Genomic DNA, 15654 nt, shown 5'->3' with positions numbered 1-15654 from the left:
GTGCTGGTGTGTAACCTCTTTCTTTCAGGTTTTAGTATAAATACAGACTAACCAAGTGCTGCCAGGAAATGTTTAAATAAACAGGAAATCTGTACAACAATGATAGATTTCAACATTTCAACAAGGGCAGCACAATGACAGGTATTTAAAGAGTTCTGTTCCTGCACGTGAGTTATATTTGGAGTTAATGGGTTTTACCTTGGGCAATTTCATGTTTCTGTAACATAATACTTCATTCTATAAAAACAGTTCTGAATTTTAGTAGGCTAGAGGGCAAAGCTGTGAATACAAGGAAGCTTTTTGGTTTGTTTCCCACCCCCCAGTCAAAGGAAATAAAAACCCTCATCACTTTCACAAACCTCGGCCAAAGAGACAGTGTTGGCATCTTTTTGGAAACTTCCTTTCCCATTCCTTTCCAGCTAAACATATCTTAACCATGACAGCTCCATGAAAGGAAACTAACAGAGCCTATGGGAAGGGGAGCACAGTTTAATATTAAAACAACATATAGACACATTCATTTTACTTTACCTGCAGATTTTTAATTTTATATATATCATATCCTTCAACATTACAGTAATCCTAAAAGGTAATGGTGTCCTAACCTTACTGAAAAAGGATATGAGAATGTTAGCAATTTAAATGAATTTATTAACATTCTGGTTTTGGTGTTTAATTACCTTTAGGGCCTACAAACTAAAGAATTGGATACCAAGTGATGTCAAAAGACAGCATCACTACACAGTGTTTCATACCAAATGAACTTGCATTTATTTGCCTATTCACTTAAAACCAAACCTTTTTCCTTAGCAGATAAATAACACTCACTGAGCAGGTATTACTTTAGTTCATGAATTAACCGTCATCTTACCTCCCTCTGGAAGAAATTCCAAGCATGGGTCAGCCACTGGTACCTAGGTAGGCCATAATTGGTCATCCTGGCTTTCAGTGTGATCATATCGGACCACTGCACTGGAACCTGGAGCAAGGAGAGATAGGTGACTCACACAATGGATCAGAAGGCTTGTGGCTCCAAACCCACAGGTTCCATCTATACTGAGATCTTTCCAGTGCAATGACTAAAATAACTTTGTATACAAATAAAACAGGAAACCAAGTGTTGCAATTTTTATGATTCAATACTTTACAAGACCTTCTTAAAATATCAAGGAAAAGTTATTTGTTTCCTTTGCTTACAAATTAATGTAAACTGAAAAGCAGTTACATTTTGGAGAGATTATGGGATGATTTGGTACAATTTATTTGTATCATTACCAGATTGTTTACCTGGCATAAAACTTGGACTGAGTTCCATCCAAGTTATCAGGGATGGTATCTGTTTGACCCATTTTAGATATTCCCATGGTGTTGTCTTAGATAATAGAAATAAACAGGCAGCCAAATGGGGAAATTCATCTCAAGATAAATAACTTAAACAGAGCAGATGAATCATTCTCTTTAAGTCTGAAATCCACTTCACTAAGGTGAAGAACTTTGATTTAAATGTCTAATTTCTACATATATAAAATTAATTGAGATGAATTCTACCCCAGGAGTTTTTTCAGCCATTTTCTGGCTTTGTCTGGAGTCCTGCATGCAGGTATCCTGAATGTGCTCCATTTCAGTAACTTGCTCAAAAACTGTAACAAGGAAGAGTAGACAAGGCCCAATGACCTTTTTTTCCCAAACACACTCACAGCCTTGTGAAAATTTTTCTTCTGAAAGGATTCTGAAAGATTTTTCTTACAAATGTGACAACTCAGAAGTGAGGTGCTGGTGCACTCCATTGTCTGAATACAACACCTCAGTTAGCAATTTATTGCAGAGGCAAGCGCTGTGGCACCTGACATACAGTGAAGTTACAAGTAAAGATCAAAACCTCACTTCAATTCAGCAGCACAAATTTCAGTGTGCCAAAACAAAACAAGGATCTGAAGACTGCAGTCACCATTCTAGGAGCACATACCATCCATGCTGAGTTTTGCCTTGTTTCCATCAGCCTTAACAGTCAAGCTAAAAGAAACCACAACTGCAGTATCAGCTGTCACTTGAATGGGAGGGGAGCCCAGCCCCTCTAGCAGCGGTGACTTTGCTCTCCTGTTTAATTTGAAGCTAACAGTAAGGGCATTCTGTAAGTAGCAACAAATGTTATCTAAGGAAAGAAAATTTGTACAATACTTCCCAAGGAAGCTGGTCTTCATTGTGCTAGATGCTCTACAAAAATATAGGGACTACCACTGCCTGCCTGAACCCATAATACAAATAGGAACAATTGATAACATTTCATTACCACTGCTAAGTTATGGTACATTTTAGATGCCCTAGCAAAGCTTCATATCATCAATATATTAATAAGGTCCCAGAAATTTAACATGCCTTTCACTTAGCAGATTTTTGCATTGAACTCACTATTGTTCACATGAAAAATATGTTATCGGTAGCGTACTAAAGATACGTAAAAGCATGATCACAGAATATTTCTGTCACGAACATTTACACTGGTCACTATAATAAATTGATTTATTTTTGTACTCAATGCATTTATCTTTCCTCTGCATTGCAAGCTAGCACTCTGCTTTTTTTGGATAATAGTTGACAGTGCTGCAATTAAGCTCCTACTTGCTAGACTGTTTTTTATTAACTTATTTGAGTTAAACACAGTCCAAGGTTATGCCTGCAACACACTACATCCAACTTCTTCACGAAATCAATGGAAGGCAGGGGAAAAAAAACCCTCAAGAGGTGAGAGAAGGAAATTAAAAGCAAAGCAAAACAATCTAAACCCCACTGTAGGAAAGCAATATGAATGCTGGAGCTAAGGAGGCATTTCAGAATCTGTGTGTTTTGACTGCTGCAAGAATGGCAACAGGTAAAACTGGACAGGTAATAGGTATATTGATGTACCTACTAAATATCTTTCTGTCAGCTCATATACGTGGTAGTGCACAATAATACATGATTAAGATACATTTGTTTGACTATATACCAATACTCATGTGTAGACAAACAAAAACTAGAGATGCTGGTTTGACTTTAACCTAAGTTCTATAAAGTTCAGTCTGCCACTGAGATCTAATTACTCATTATTATTTCTCTAATGACTATCAAAGCTTGATCAACACCTAAATAAGCCAAGAACCCACACTGGCTTTTCAATCTTGTGGGTGGAATAAATTAGTCATGAGGCACACTACATGCTGAGAGCTATCATGAGCTGGAAGGAAAGCTGTTTATGCCAGGACTCTTAGAGCAAGTTGTCCACACACCAAGGAATGCCCATACTGGATCAGCAGAGGCAGTTATGCCTCAGTAACATTTTTGACAATATCACCCACACTACACTACACACCCACCTACACTAATGCCAACTGATCTCTGAAACCCACCAGGGGCTCATGTGATTTCATGCTACACTGAAACCAGTATGACATCAAGATACCCCTATGGTTGTAAGAGGGAATCATCTTATCTTTATCGAGTAGGAGGAAGCACATTCTAGGGAATGACCTGCACAGGTATGGAAGAGCCACTGAAAAATAACTGTTCTCTTCCAGACTGCCACATTCCCTATGGTTCTCAGCAGCAAGAAACCCACACCATCACACAAAGAGCAGCAGTGTTAGGACAAAGGGAGTAATAGTAAGAAATCAAGAAAGAGAATACAACAACAACAACAAAAAATGAAAAGACCCAAGCCAACACAGTATTTCAGGAGATAAGGAATAAAAAAAAATACACATAAATAGGGAGAGAAGAAAACAGACAAAGAAAAGCAAGAAAAAAGGCATCTGGGTTTGCTGTGACCCACTGCAGAAGATGCAGGCATGGAATCCAGTGCTGCTTACTTTAGCAAAGGGCTGAAGGGACAGCAGTATTTTCGTCTGGAGGGAAACAGCATGACCAGTGACATAACATATAGTAGGGCTTTGCCAGCCTTTATCAAACTGTCCCAGGTTTGGGTTTCAGTAGAACAGCAGATAAACAAAAGCTTGGGGGTCAGACTAAAACACAGCGTAACTTCAGGGTTTCTAACTGAATAGCGAAGGCTGAAAAAGCATGTTCCAGAGCTGTGAAGGCTATGCAATTTCAGGAGGTTTCCACTGACAAGATTTCTGTGGAAAGATGGATGTTATCTGTAACAGCCATCCTTGGCAAAACCCCTGCAGAGGGCAGCTGCGCCCATAACATGAAGAATGCCTCGTCTGTATTCCCCATTTCAAAATGAATCAATGGAAGCTGACATTTAAAGCAAAGAAATAGCTTTAATTGTTATTATATTAGAACACCTCTCTGGAATCTGTGCTGCTAGGGAATGAATTCTGATGCAAAGTCCTGCCATGTAACTTCAGACTTCAAATCTGCCAGAAATTCCTTTGGTCCAAGTACTGTGTAAATATCAAGAAAGCTCCCTCACATCTTACTACAATATAATTGTCATTCACTGTTGGAAAGACCATTATATTGGGCATATCTTGGCAGTTGAGAGAAAAATATTTGTCCCTCTACTCATAAAAATGTACCAGACTCAGTACAAGATGTAAGGATATAGCAGCCAGCAGTTACATTTCAGTTTAATTTGTTCAACACTTACCTATTTTCTTACATGATGGTTACAAGTCCTCAGTTTGAAAATTAAAGGTTGGTGCAGTTATAAAAACCAGACAGAGATAAAAGCCTCTTCACAAGTTTACAGAAGAGTGTTTTATAGTCAAGACATGTTTTGCTTAAAACTGGCATTTATAGCTTGTGGAGGCAGTGTGCAGAATTTAGCAGACAGCAAGTCCTCTATTGAAAGAATATGCTGTCTGTTTACAATGTAGTACATTCTTTAAAACACAAAGAACTTTTGGGGCAAAATCCTTTCAAATTCTCTCATCTCCTCTCTCAAAATCCTTATTTAAGCTTGAAGTTCATGATTTATCCTCAAAAATATCAAAGACTTCAGTGAGAACCTGCCTAAGCAAGAATTAACATAAAATTAAGTTCTTAAAAGGGGGAATGACTGATTTGGCTCTCAAATATAGAGGGGTTAAGGAGAAACCCAGACAGGGCCTTCCAGACAGACAAGCTCTCCCAGGAGAATTCTCTGTTTAAAATGAAGGCAGTCACTTGAAATTAAACTGTCAGAATAATGAACAGAGATAAACACTACAGCAATTAGAAAACAGCTAGCTAATGGAAAACTTAGTTTTCTTCTGCTGAAAAAATGCAGCCTCCTTTTCTGACTCACCGTTATTTCCTGCTCGTAGGTCCAAACACCACAGGCCAGTTCAATGCAGAATATTACAAGCAAGCTTCCAAAATACTGCAGAAAACAGAATGGTCTTAGCTATTTTTTATCTCTTCAAAATAAAAAAGTTTTCAAAGTTAGATATTGTTAAGTCTTTTTTTCAAAGGTGAAGAACTTTGAAAATATTATTAAAATTTCATGACTGAAGACATAGATATGGAAATGCATTTTTGTAACCAAAATATGAAAGATTCAGGCAGCAAACTTTATGCAAGCTAAGATCATGGAACATTTCTTTCTTGAAAAGTACATTCTTATCAAAGTGATTTAGGTATTTGAGGTCAGGTCTAACTGTACTAACTGTAATATTTAGAGATTAATTGAAGTATCTTTTTTTATTACAAGGTATAACCCTTGAACTATTTAAAAATAGGAAATACAAGTATAAATTAAGAAGTAGAGACCTTGGTAATGAAGCTTAAAAAAACCTGGCCGCTCTAACTAGAAGGAGCGAGAGTTTCTTCTATATAGCATCAACAAACCCTTTCTGAACTGCAGGATAAAGCTACATGGACTTTAAAGCTATTTTAACTGGTGTTCTCTATTAAAAGTGTCCTATTTATCCTTTATTTAAAGCAGAAGTATAGTCTCATTTATTCTTGACTCCAAATTTACTTCCATGTCAGTGGACTGAGCTTCCCTTTGCTCTCGGTATTCGAGACTTTAGGGTCACAATCTTCATGGATTTTAATCTAATTTGAAAATCAAAGAAACACTATCACAATATAAAATAGAATAAATATACAATTCCATTGGTAGGATACAAATGGCTTCTAATTTAGTTATTTCATTCAGGAATCTATTTAGGACACAAAACATGAACTGATGATACGGGGTTTTTTTTTAAAGGGTTAATAAGATGTATTGTTTAAAACAGAGTATAAATCCACAAATATTAGGCTTTAACAGTCATCTACATAACACCTTTTTCATTCATCTGGTCTGGAACTGAGTAATTCAGATACCTTGGCAGCTACTGGTCTTGGCTTATCTCTACTTGCTCAACAAATCTAACTCCCTGAATTAGTGATGTAGATGCACACAGAGACATATAAGAAGTGCATGTAAAAATACTCATGTTAATTTTAAGAGAAATCTGTACCCATACCCTCCCTCTGCAAAAGTCTATCCAATAAATATGGTACTGAAAGAAGAACTCCTGTTTTACTAGTCTTCATCATGTTACATTGCATCTTAACAGTCATTCCAGCTGAACACCACACTGCATTTCCTTACATATCAACACTGTAAGCACACACAGATCCAGTACAAGTCTTCAATAACCAATACGTTCATCCTCCAAAGATCCAAAAGAGGAAAAACATGAATCACACCTTCCAAGAACAATGGTGCTCTCTCTAAGAAATAAAGTCATAAGCTTCTATGCAATGTATCTACTAATCACTGCAGCACCTAGTAGCTATGCAAAGGGTTCTTTTAAAAAAACCAAACATGGAAATCTACTTCTAAGTATTCACTTTGAAAGCAGGAAAGAATACCACATACTTTAGTGCCACATGCTCTTTTAATTAATAATTATAATAAAAAATGTTTAAGGGCATTATGACTAATCCCCTTAAATATTATGACTTATACTCTTAAACCAACATTTTTGAGAGGGAGAACAGCTTAATGTTTCAATGAAAAGCGCATTTCACTTCTTGGCTGTCAAAAGAAATCTCAGTGGGCTTATACTCTAACTGAATAACAAGACTGGAACTGTCTGCTATCCCTGAATCTTATACAAAAATCACTGATTGTGGTGAAAGCAACATATCTGGGAGTGTACATATGGCATTCTCTGCAAAACTCTAAATTTGCAGTTCTTTGCAACATTTAATTCATTCATCAAGCTTAACATTTGAAACTTCCTCATCTTTCTCAGGATGTAAGTTAAGAATGTTTGTGGTAGTAGTAGGAGACAGAAAAGCCAAACCCAAGATTTTCGTCCCATTACTGAATACAGCCCAAGATAGAAAACTACTTAGCCAGATTCACTCATAAACCCCTTTTGGGTCTGCCAGGGACTGAGCACTCCTGACTACCTACATCTAGACACATCAGGGCACTGCAGAATCAAGCCTTCTGTCCTCAGAAAGACCATATCTGTTCATAACACAAAAGAGAAAATACACAATGAGTTTACACACAGGAAAGGCCATGCTCGGAGGTTGTTTCTCTCTGCTGCTGAAGGAGAATATTATACCTCTCTCTTTGTAATCGTTTGCAAAACAAATACTTACATAGCAAGTTTTGTGGGGAAGAAAAAAATCCTCTAACCATTATTTAGATTTATTACCCCTAATTTCCATCTTCCAAATCTAGAAATTATTACTGGCTTCAATGCTTATTCCTTGTCCCCAGTTAAATTCCCACAAGAGTCTGAATGCTAAATGCATCTTCCTGCATTTCCATGCTTCTGGTTCTTGCCAAAAACAGGGACTTTGTTTTAGAGCAGGCTTAACATTTCTTCCTGTGAGTTGAGTGGCTACATGTCGTAAAGATGAGTAACTCACTGAGGAGCACGGTTGTACATCACACTCAAACTGCACCAGGAGGTCACTGATATAACCTTCTACAGAACACCTCCCTCAGAGTACTCTTGGCCTTTGCTGAGATTTTTTTTTACTGTTTCTTTGTTTCTCTTTTTCTTTTTTTGGCAGAGAGAGGGTAAGAAGGGGAAGGCACACAAGGGAGCGAACAGTTTTGCAAAGACATCTACAAGCTATGATGAAATAAAGCCACAGTTGTGACCACTTTAAGAACTGGAGACCCTTTACAGGGCAAATCCCACAGACTTGTAACACCACCCTTTTGTAGGCAATTGCTAATCACTATCATTCTCTCCTTACTGTGACTACGCAAAATAATCAGAAAATTGAAGTGGTGCCTTGATCCTGTTACGAACACATCAGTTTCACTGAAGGATTTCCTCCAGCAAAACTGTGAAAAACCTAAAATGTTGCTTCCTTGAGAGAAGCTGAACAACTGAAATGCTGGCAGAAAACACTCTTTAGAGAGTAATAAAGTAAAATTATTTGCCAACTTAAAAATAAATAAAGCGTTAGACATTTACTACTCCATACATCATGCTTGTGGCCAAGATACTAAACTTCAGTATACGTAAACTGGATGTTTTCAGTCAGCAGGAGCTGGTTCTCCTGCAACCTCCTTGTTAAGCTTCCTCTAGCACAGGTCACATGGTGGAAGGGAAGGAGAGAGAAGAGAGGCAGGCAGCAGCTCTGTAAAGCAGTCATTTTCCAACAGGAACATTACATCTAATACCTGGAACATTGCACAAGCACTTGGATTTGCAGCACTGACAGACTGCAGGGGCTTACACAACTCTTTTTCTAGCACATCAGTCCTGAAAGAGAGGTGAAGGACCTGGGGGCTCAGGAGAATCCTGTTCTCCTTCCTTTCTTGTGCAAGAGACTAAACATTTAAGAAGTGGGAATTACTGAAGTCATTACTGTGAAAACCAGTTTCAGAGATACAGAGACATGAAGGACCAAGGAAAGATAGTAAAGATATCCCCTACGTAATCACCAGGCCGTGTTCTGCTGGAATACTCTTCATGAGGTACAGGCGCAGAAGTGCCCACAGTCAATATTCAAATCCTGAAACCTCCAATACCCACACGCAACAACAGCACGGAATCCCACCACTGAAATACTACCTACTAGTGCAGAGATGCTACCAGCTTGTAACACCTACTGCAACTTGCAACAGCCTCCACAGAGCTCTTGCTCCTGTGCAAGTCAAACAACCCCAAGCTCACATCTACAGGGAATTCATATATAAGACGGAAAGGACAGGGGGATAGTGAATGCAAATCCCATTACTATAATTTCAGCCACAGAAGGGAGGTAACCATCAAGTAAATAAAGACAAAAACCAAACCAAACCAAAACCAACACCTACCAAAAAAAAAAAAAACCAGGGACTAGTACTGAATAGGTTTTGTCCTAATTCAAATAGTTATCTGCATAAAGGCTATCAGACCACGATAAAGCACTAAAAACCATACATGGTATTTTCAGATAGGCATTAAAAAATCAATGTAATTAAAACCTATTTTTATAAAGATCTGTATAGACTGTGTAAATATAATCAAAAATTTTAGTGTGAATAAAATTTCTGCACACTACAGTGGCACCCCCACATGAGGGTTCAAGCTCCCTATATGCCAGTGTACACCAGCGCTCCATACATGGAGCATATATGCTCTGGCATAGGCCCAAAATGTCTTCCTATCTCTCCATCTAAGGCTAAAAACTAAGCTACAAAATTAGTTAATCCTAAATAAATTACAACAGGCTTTTTTGCTATTACATTTTTTCTACCAAACTAAGCTGATGTCCACCACCACCAAATACATTCCAGGAATGTATTTCTTTCTTGATCATCTCAACCACTGAGATGAAAACACGAATAAAAATACTAAATGCAAGCACAAAATCATTCTTACTGAATCTAAGGCATTTTAAATTTGTTTAAAAGGTGTTTGTTCCAACAACTCCCATTCTGTTCAGAGAGTAATAGCAAAGAGCACACACATGAAGTGTCTCCCAACATAAAATCTCTCCCTCATGGCCTTCCATCCTGCAGAGTACAGGATTTTTTTGTTGCAATTGTGGGCAACTTAGGGAAGGATGTAAAGCATGAAGCACAATGTCTTATGTCTTTTGCAGAGATGCAATATAAAACTCTTACTGTAGTTTTCTAGAGATTTTGTGTTGAACACACCACGTGATTTCTGCAGTTAATAACCTAATGTAATTTGTCTATGCTTTTCAGGCAACAGGTGAAAAGAACGGGTGACAAATAATCTGTCACCAACATAGCAACAGGATGACAGAGGAAACTGAGACTTCACAAAACACAGTACATGGAGAGAGATTTTCAGTTCTTCTCAGAGATTTTTTCACAGCAGAAATACTGAATTCTAACTACATTTAGCAAAGGAAAACTTGAGTTAAAACTCTATTGCCCTACAGTAGTTTCCTTCAGCACAACAGCCAGGGCAATTATCAACAGCCAGTGCCCTCCTTCAGCCACCATGATGATCCCACAAATCATCATGATACAAAATCAGCATGACTGTCCTCTGAGGATGCCCTTCTGAACCCTGTGTAAACATTATGTCAGAAACAAAGCTAAGACCAGGAACTCTTACAGAAATTTGGTGACTTTTGGCATTTAGTGACCAAGTCACTATGGCACTCTGCTGCCGAGCAGCCCAAGCAGATAAGGGCTGCCATCCTACAAAGCTGAGTGCACCCAAGTATATTCTGGAAGTGATGGGTTTTTTCCACACGTGATTTTTTTACTCTGCCACTGATGGCTTCAGTAATTTGTTGCCAATGACCTACAAAATGCTTCATCAGCAAGCAGCTTCTATAACCAGTAAAACTGGGCTGTTAGCCTATGCACAAGGAGAATGAAAGACCTGAACATATCTGCAGTCATGCTCCCTCGAGCCTGCTCATACCAGTGATCGTTTTGTTTGCAGTTTGCAAGTGCGACTTAGAAGCAAGAGCCATGAATGTGAACAGAGACAGGGTTCTGTGTCAACTCAAATTTCATCAGAAGTAGGAAGGCACAAGAATGGTTTAATTTATCTTTTTCCTTGCTCAGACCTTATTGTTTTTACGTTGCATCATGCGCTTTTCTGTTCTGACAGCTTCCTAGTTAACTACTGTCAACCTGAGGAGACTTCAGAATCTATTTAAATAATGCATAGAGAACAAATATATCCCATCACACAACACAGTCAGAATACTGACTTGTTAAGCCCACTTCCAGACAGTGAAGCAAGAGTGCGTTCTGTGTATGAAAGCAAATAGCAATGGCAGGCAGGGGCTAACTACTGGAGTCAGAAGTTGCAAGAAAGTGAAGAAAAGCGAGAGCATGGAGAGCTTTTGGAGAACTTGTTCTACAAGACTGTAGAAATCCTTCATTTTCTGACCAAATACGCCTTTCTTTGAAGGATGGGTGTACTTATTAATGAATCATTATTCACATCACCTGTATTTTATTTCATAAACATCTTTTTTTTCAAGCTTTTTCTCCCAGAAGACATAAAACCTTTTTTTTCCCCCCATCAGACTCAAGAAAAAACCCAGTCCTTATGCCAGAGCAAACAAAGAGTAGCTGATGAACAACTCCAGCCTCCTCAGACTTGCTGTCTCACACTGCTTTCTTGAGCAACATGTTCCATATGGCATTAGAGGTGAAGAAAGCTCTGGAAAGGGCAGCGGCTGAAGGAACTTGCAAGAGGGCAACTGCAGAATGAAACCTTACCATAACCTCTAAAAGACCAGAGTATCTGGTATGTAAAGTGAATGCCAGCAGATTTAAGAGTTATGCATAGCATTTCCCAATGGCTAACAGCCCAAGTGCATCAGCCTTGATCTTCTGAGATGCAAGCCATCCAAACATCTCTCTGCCCTCACCAGGGAAACCTCAGATGACCATCACCACTGGATCACCAACAGGAACCAGAATCTTTCTGTGTAAAATCTACCAAGTCCCTCCTCCTTCGATAACTTGTAAGCTATGGTTCCCTTTATCTTTGTCAGTTTACAAACTAACAAGATTATTTTACTGATTAATCCAGCTATCTTTTTCAAAAATGGAGCAAACACTCACTAAACCTAGTCAGACAAGCTGCATGGAAAACTGATATCCTGTTTATCCACTTCAGCAGCACAAATTTTCCCCTGCACCCTCAGCCCTGCCCTGTAGGAATTAACAGTCCATTCAGTAATTTTGATTTTAAATTCAGTTTATGTGCTTGACAACACAGAAATTTGTGAGAGATGCAGCCAAAAGTCAACACGGAAATGAGCTGAAACCATCGACTTGCAACACAAGCTACTGAATATGTCATCCAGTTCTTCAAAATAAATACATTTCACACAAAAATAATCAAATATCTCTATTATCTTAAATTTTGTTTCTGAGATCACAAAATTTTATCAAAATGTCTTAAAGTCTATGATCTTCACAAAGTCCACTGCTTTTTTGTAAAACTTTGTAAGTAAGTTTTAAATTAATTTTTTTTATGGCAATGAACTTTCTAGTTTTTGAAGCTACGTATCCAAGTTATTTTATTAAGCCATTTGTTTTTTTAGAAACTAAATAAAATTATTTATGAATAATTAGATTTTTGTTCACAGCCTTGATTCTTCTGTGGGATATTCTTCACCTGTTGTAAATTTTTACTTTAATGGTTATCTTTGCTTATATAAGTAAACTGGTATTACTTTGGAAATAAGCAAATGCACACTTCCTACAGTTATTAGGATTTACTTGCTAAGGGTTCAATTACCTCAAGTCAGTGAACTTCCAGAAATAGGGTTATTGCAAGGTCATGGTAAAGTACTAAACAGGATATAGGTAAAGATAGACATTAGACCACAATTTTCATATGGGTTGTCATATTCTCTTTTCCCTTTTTCTTCTCCTATTTCATAGGATTTAAATCAAAACCTAAAGTTTCCTTTTTCTGCACAGATTTTTCAAAACACAGCTTCCTTCATTTGTCTACCTGCTCTTTATTTTCTACCAAGGAAATTACACACCATAAAAATGTTTCCTTAGTCAAGAAAACCCTTTTTGCTTGTAAAATAGACCCATTTGGTGCTATACACGACTCTGCTTCAGCATGCCCCAAGACACTTCAAACAATCACCATTTTGAGTGAAGAAATGATCTTATGATATAAAACCCACACTGCAGCCCCCGTACACAAAGCAAACTGCCTTTGTGGTTTAACAGTCAAAAGGGTATGCTTCAACAAGAAAAAGATTAATCTACCTGACAGGATATCCACTCCATACACAGCTTGAGGCAACAAGAATGCAGCTGAACCACAGCATCAGCAGACCCCATCGGTGAGCTGGGCTGTGTCTCAGACAGGACACAGGTATTTGGCTGGGCTTTGTGGATTCATACACTTCTTCCTTGCTCTTAGGAACTTCCCCCATTCCCTTTTCATTTCAGCAAATAAAAAAAACCTGGGCAAACAAGCAATGAGAAAAGAAGAGCTGGAAAGGACAGAGGGGAGAAAAAAACCTAACTACAGCAGAAAGACCACATATCTCAGCAGCTCCCCATCTTTTCTCAGTCAAGATGCAGCAGCACTCATTCCCATCCTGGTATCACTCACAACTCTCTACCCTCAACAACCCCAGTGCCTGGAACCTACTCTCATATCAGTCCGTCTTTTCAATAGTTTTGGGGTACCCACATCCATCACTTCACCAACCTTTTTTTTGCTATCTTCCCTCCTCTTTTGACCTGAGAGCATTATTCCAGAGCCCTTTTCAGTTCTGGTGCTGTTTCATTCTCTTCTACTGCCCTGGGTATCAACGATTTGTAAGACTTGGAGGGAAGAAGCAGTACTGACAGTGTAACAAGTGGGAATGAGGAAAAACAGGAACAAGGAAGGTAAGAGCAACAAGGCTTGCTCCAAAAAGATCATGAGGCCAAACACAGTGACACCCAATCAAACGAACATTCAGGATATAAGTCCCCAAGAACAAAGTAGTCAGCTCCCATCAGGCGCGCCTAAAAGTACAGCATGCAGTAAACATACTGGAATCATGAAATGACTACTGTCAATAGATATCTAACTTCCGTCTCAACACTGTGCCTCTTTCCTAAAGCATTATTGAAGATATATACACAAAAGAATTAAAATTTATGGCCTCCTAACGGCACTATCCAATCCCACTGTCCTAAGTCAAAGGCGTTGCCCTCAAGAGGCCAGGCAGTTCTTGTTACTTGGAGCTGCTGGATAACTGCACCAAATTGTGCTGTGTAGCCTCTGCAACACTGCCAAGCATTCAAGGCAGCTGCTCAGTGCCTGGATGAAAGCAGCAGATCATCACCATGATCACAGCAAATATTTGGATTTAAGTCAAGTACTTGGAAGAAGACCTGGACACTCCCAGCAGTTCAATTCTTGTCATGCTCCCCCACGCGGCTCAAATACACAGCTGCTCTTGCTTGCTGTGTGTTCTGCAGGCAGCACCTTCATCACTGCACAATTCCCAATATGCCACATGGCCAAGCAACTCATGTCTCCTCTGTGAGCTCCCTCTCCTACTTAAGGAAATTCGGCACTGTTTCAAAGCACTTGCCTTAGAAAAAGTCTTTTAAGGACATACACAGCAAGGATTTATTTATGTTGGGGAAGGCAAGGTCAACAAAATGCACCATGCTTCCACAGGCAGACAGAGAGGCTGGCACTGAACCCCAGGACCAACGTACTCCGCTCCACAGAGCTGGGAGCCTGCAGAGTGCACGTGTTCCTGCAAAGCTTGGCTTAGCACTGTGGTGGCATTGTGGCATCACCAAAATCCATCTCAAAATCGAACAACTTGTTTGAACCTTAAAAATCCTGATCTAAACAGGAAAGAATCTTGCTCTCCACTTCAAGGCAAAAAAATGCATAATAGTTAGTACAGGCATCATCTCCAGCAGTTTACCTTTGAATTCAAAATTAGAAATATAGCAAGAACAAAAATACTCTATTTTTCTGAGAAAGTTACTCATATTTGAAACTACTGGGGTATAATAAAAATTGGTGAACTTTAAGTGTATTTACTCTTACCAGTGGAACATCAAACCAGCAGTACCTCAGAATGTAAGCTAAATGTCCAGCCCTTAGTTACCCACTGACTATCTGAAACTGAGCTTTAGCAGAGTACTAGCTTCTCATCAAACCTGAACTACAGTATTATAAACACATTTAAACCAGTCTTTCAAACAAGGCAGGTGTCGGTTCTTTTGGGGTTCAGACTGGACTGGGCATAGACGGAGACGGTGACGAGAGATCTCTATAGGCAGATCTCGGAACATGCGGTTTATTGCAAAGGGCGTGGGTATAGGGGCACTGCTTAGAGCTGCAGCTGGCAGCTCTGAGCAGGCCCAAGAGAGCAAGAGAGTAAGCGGGTAAGAGAGAGAGAGAGCAAGAGGAATGAGAGTGAAGAAGAAGTGATGAGAATAGAATGGAATGGTGAAGTCTTGGTTACAATACAATAAATCATCTTCTGTACTGAATATTCTAATTGTCACTAACCAATCTAATACAAGATACAAATCCTATAGCATTTACATACAGCCTATAAGAGTTCTTATATTACCATAGAGTGTTACATCTTAACTTCTAAAAACTACTCTTTGGACCCCTACTGCTGAGCTAGTAGGGTCTGCTCTGACCCTTGGACCTGCCTGCAAGCAGAGGGTATTGTTCAATCAAGAGGGGATTACCTTCAGTCGGCCATACCATTGTTTTCCAGTTGTTCAGTAACTAAGACTTGGTATTTCAAAAATGGCTTTCATTTCGATGT

General features: G+C 38.9%; 1 protein-coding gene across 1 annotated transcript in view; it reads right to left on the bottom strand.

Annotated features, from left to right (window-relative positions):
- TSPAN12 (tetraspanin 12) overlaps nt 1–15654 on the bottom strand; it is a 47231-nt gene that overhangs the window by 9078 nt on the left and 22499 nt on the right. The window contains exons 4-5 of the mRNA XM_008640979.2: nt 5231–5305; nt 872–979 (exon numbers count right to left, since the gene is read on the bottom strand). Of these exons, the coding sequence (XP_008639201.1) occupies nt 872–979; nt 5231–5305 (183 nt within the window). The remainder of the gene's footprint in view (nt 1–871; nt 980–5230; nt 5306–15654) is intronic.

Source organism: Corvus brachyrhynchos, unplaced genomic scaffold (assembly GCF_000691975.1).
Source record: "Corvus brachyrhynchos isolate BGI_N302 unplaced genomic scaffold, ASM69197v1 scaffold29, whole genome shotgun sequence".
Lineage (NCBI taxonomy): Eukaryota > Metazoa > Chordata > Aves > Passeriformes > Corvidae > Corvus > Corvus brachyrhynchos.
Note: the sequence above shows the minus strand (reverse complement) of the source record. Positions and strands in the feature narration are given on the sequence as shown.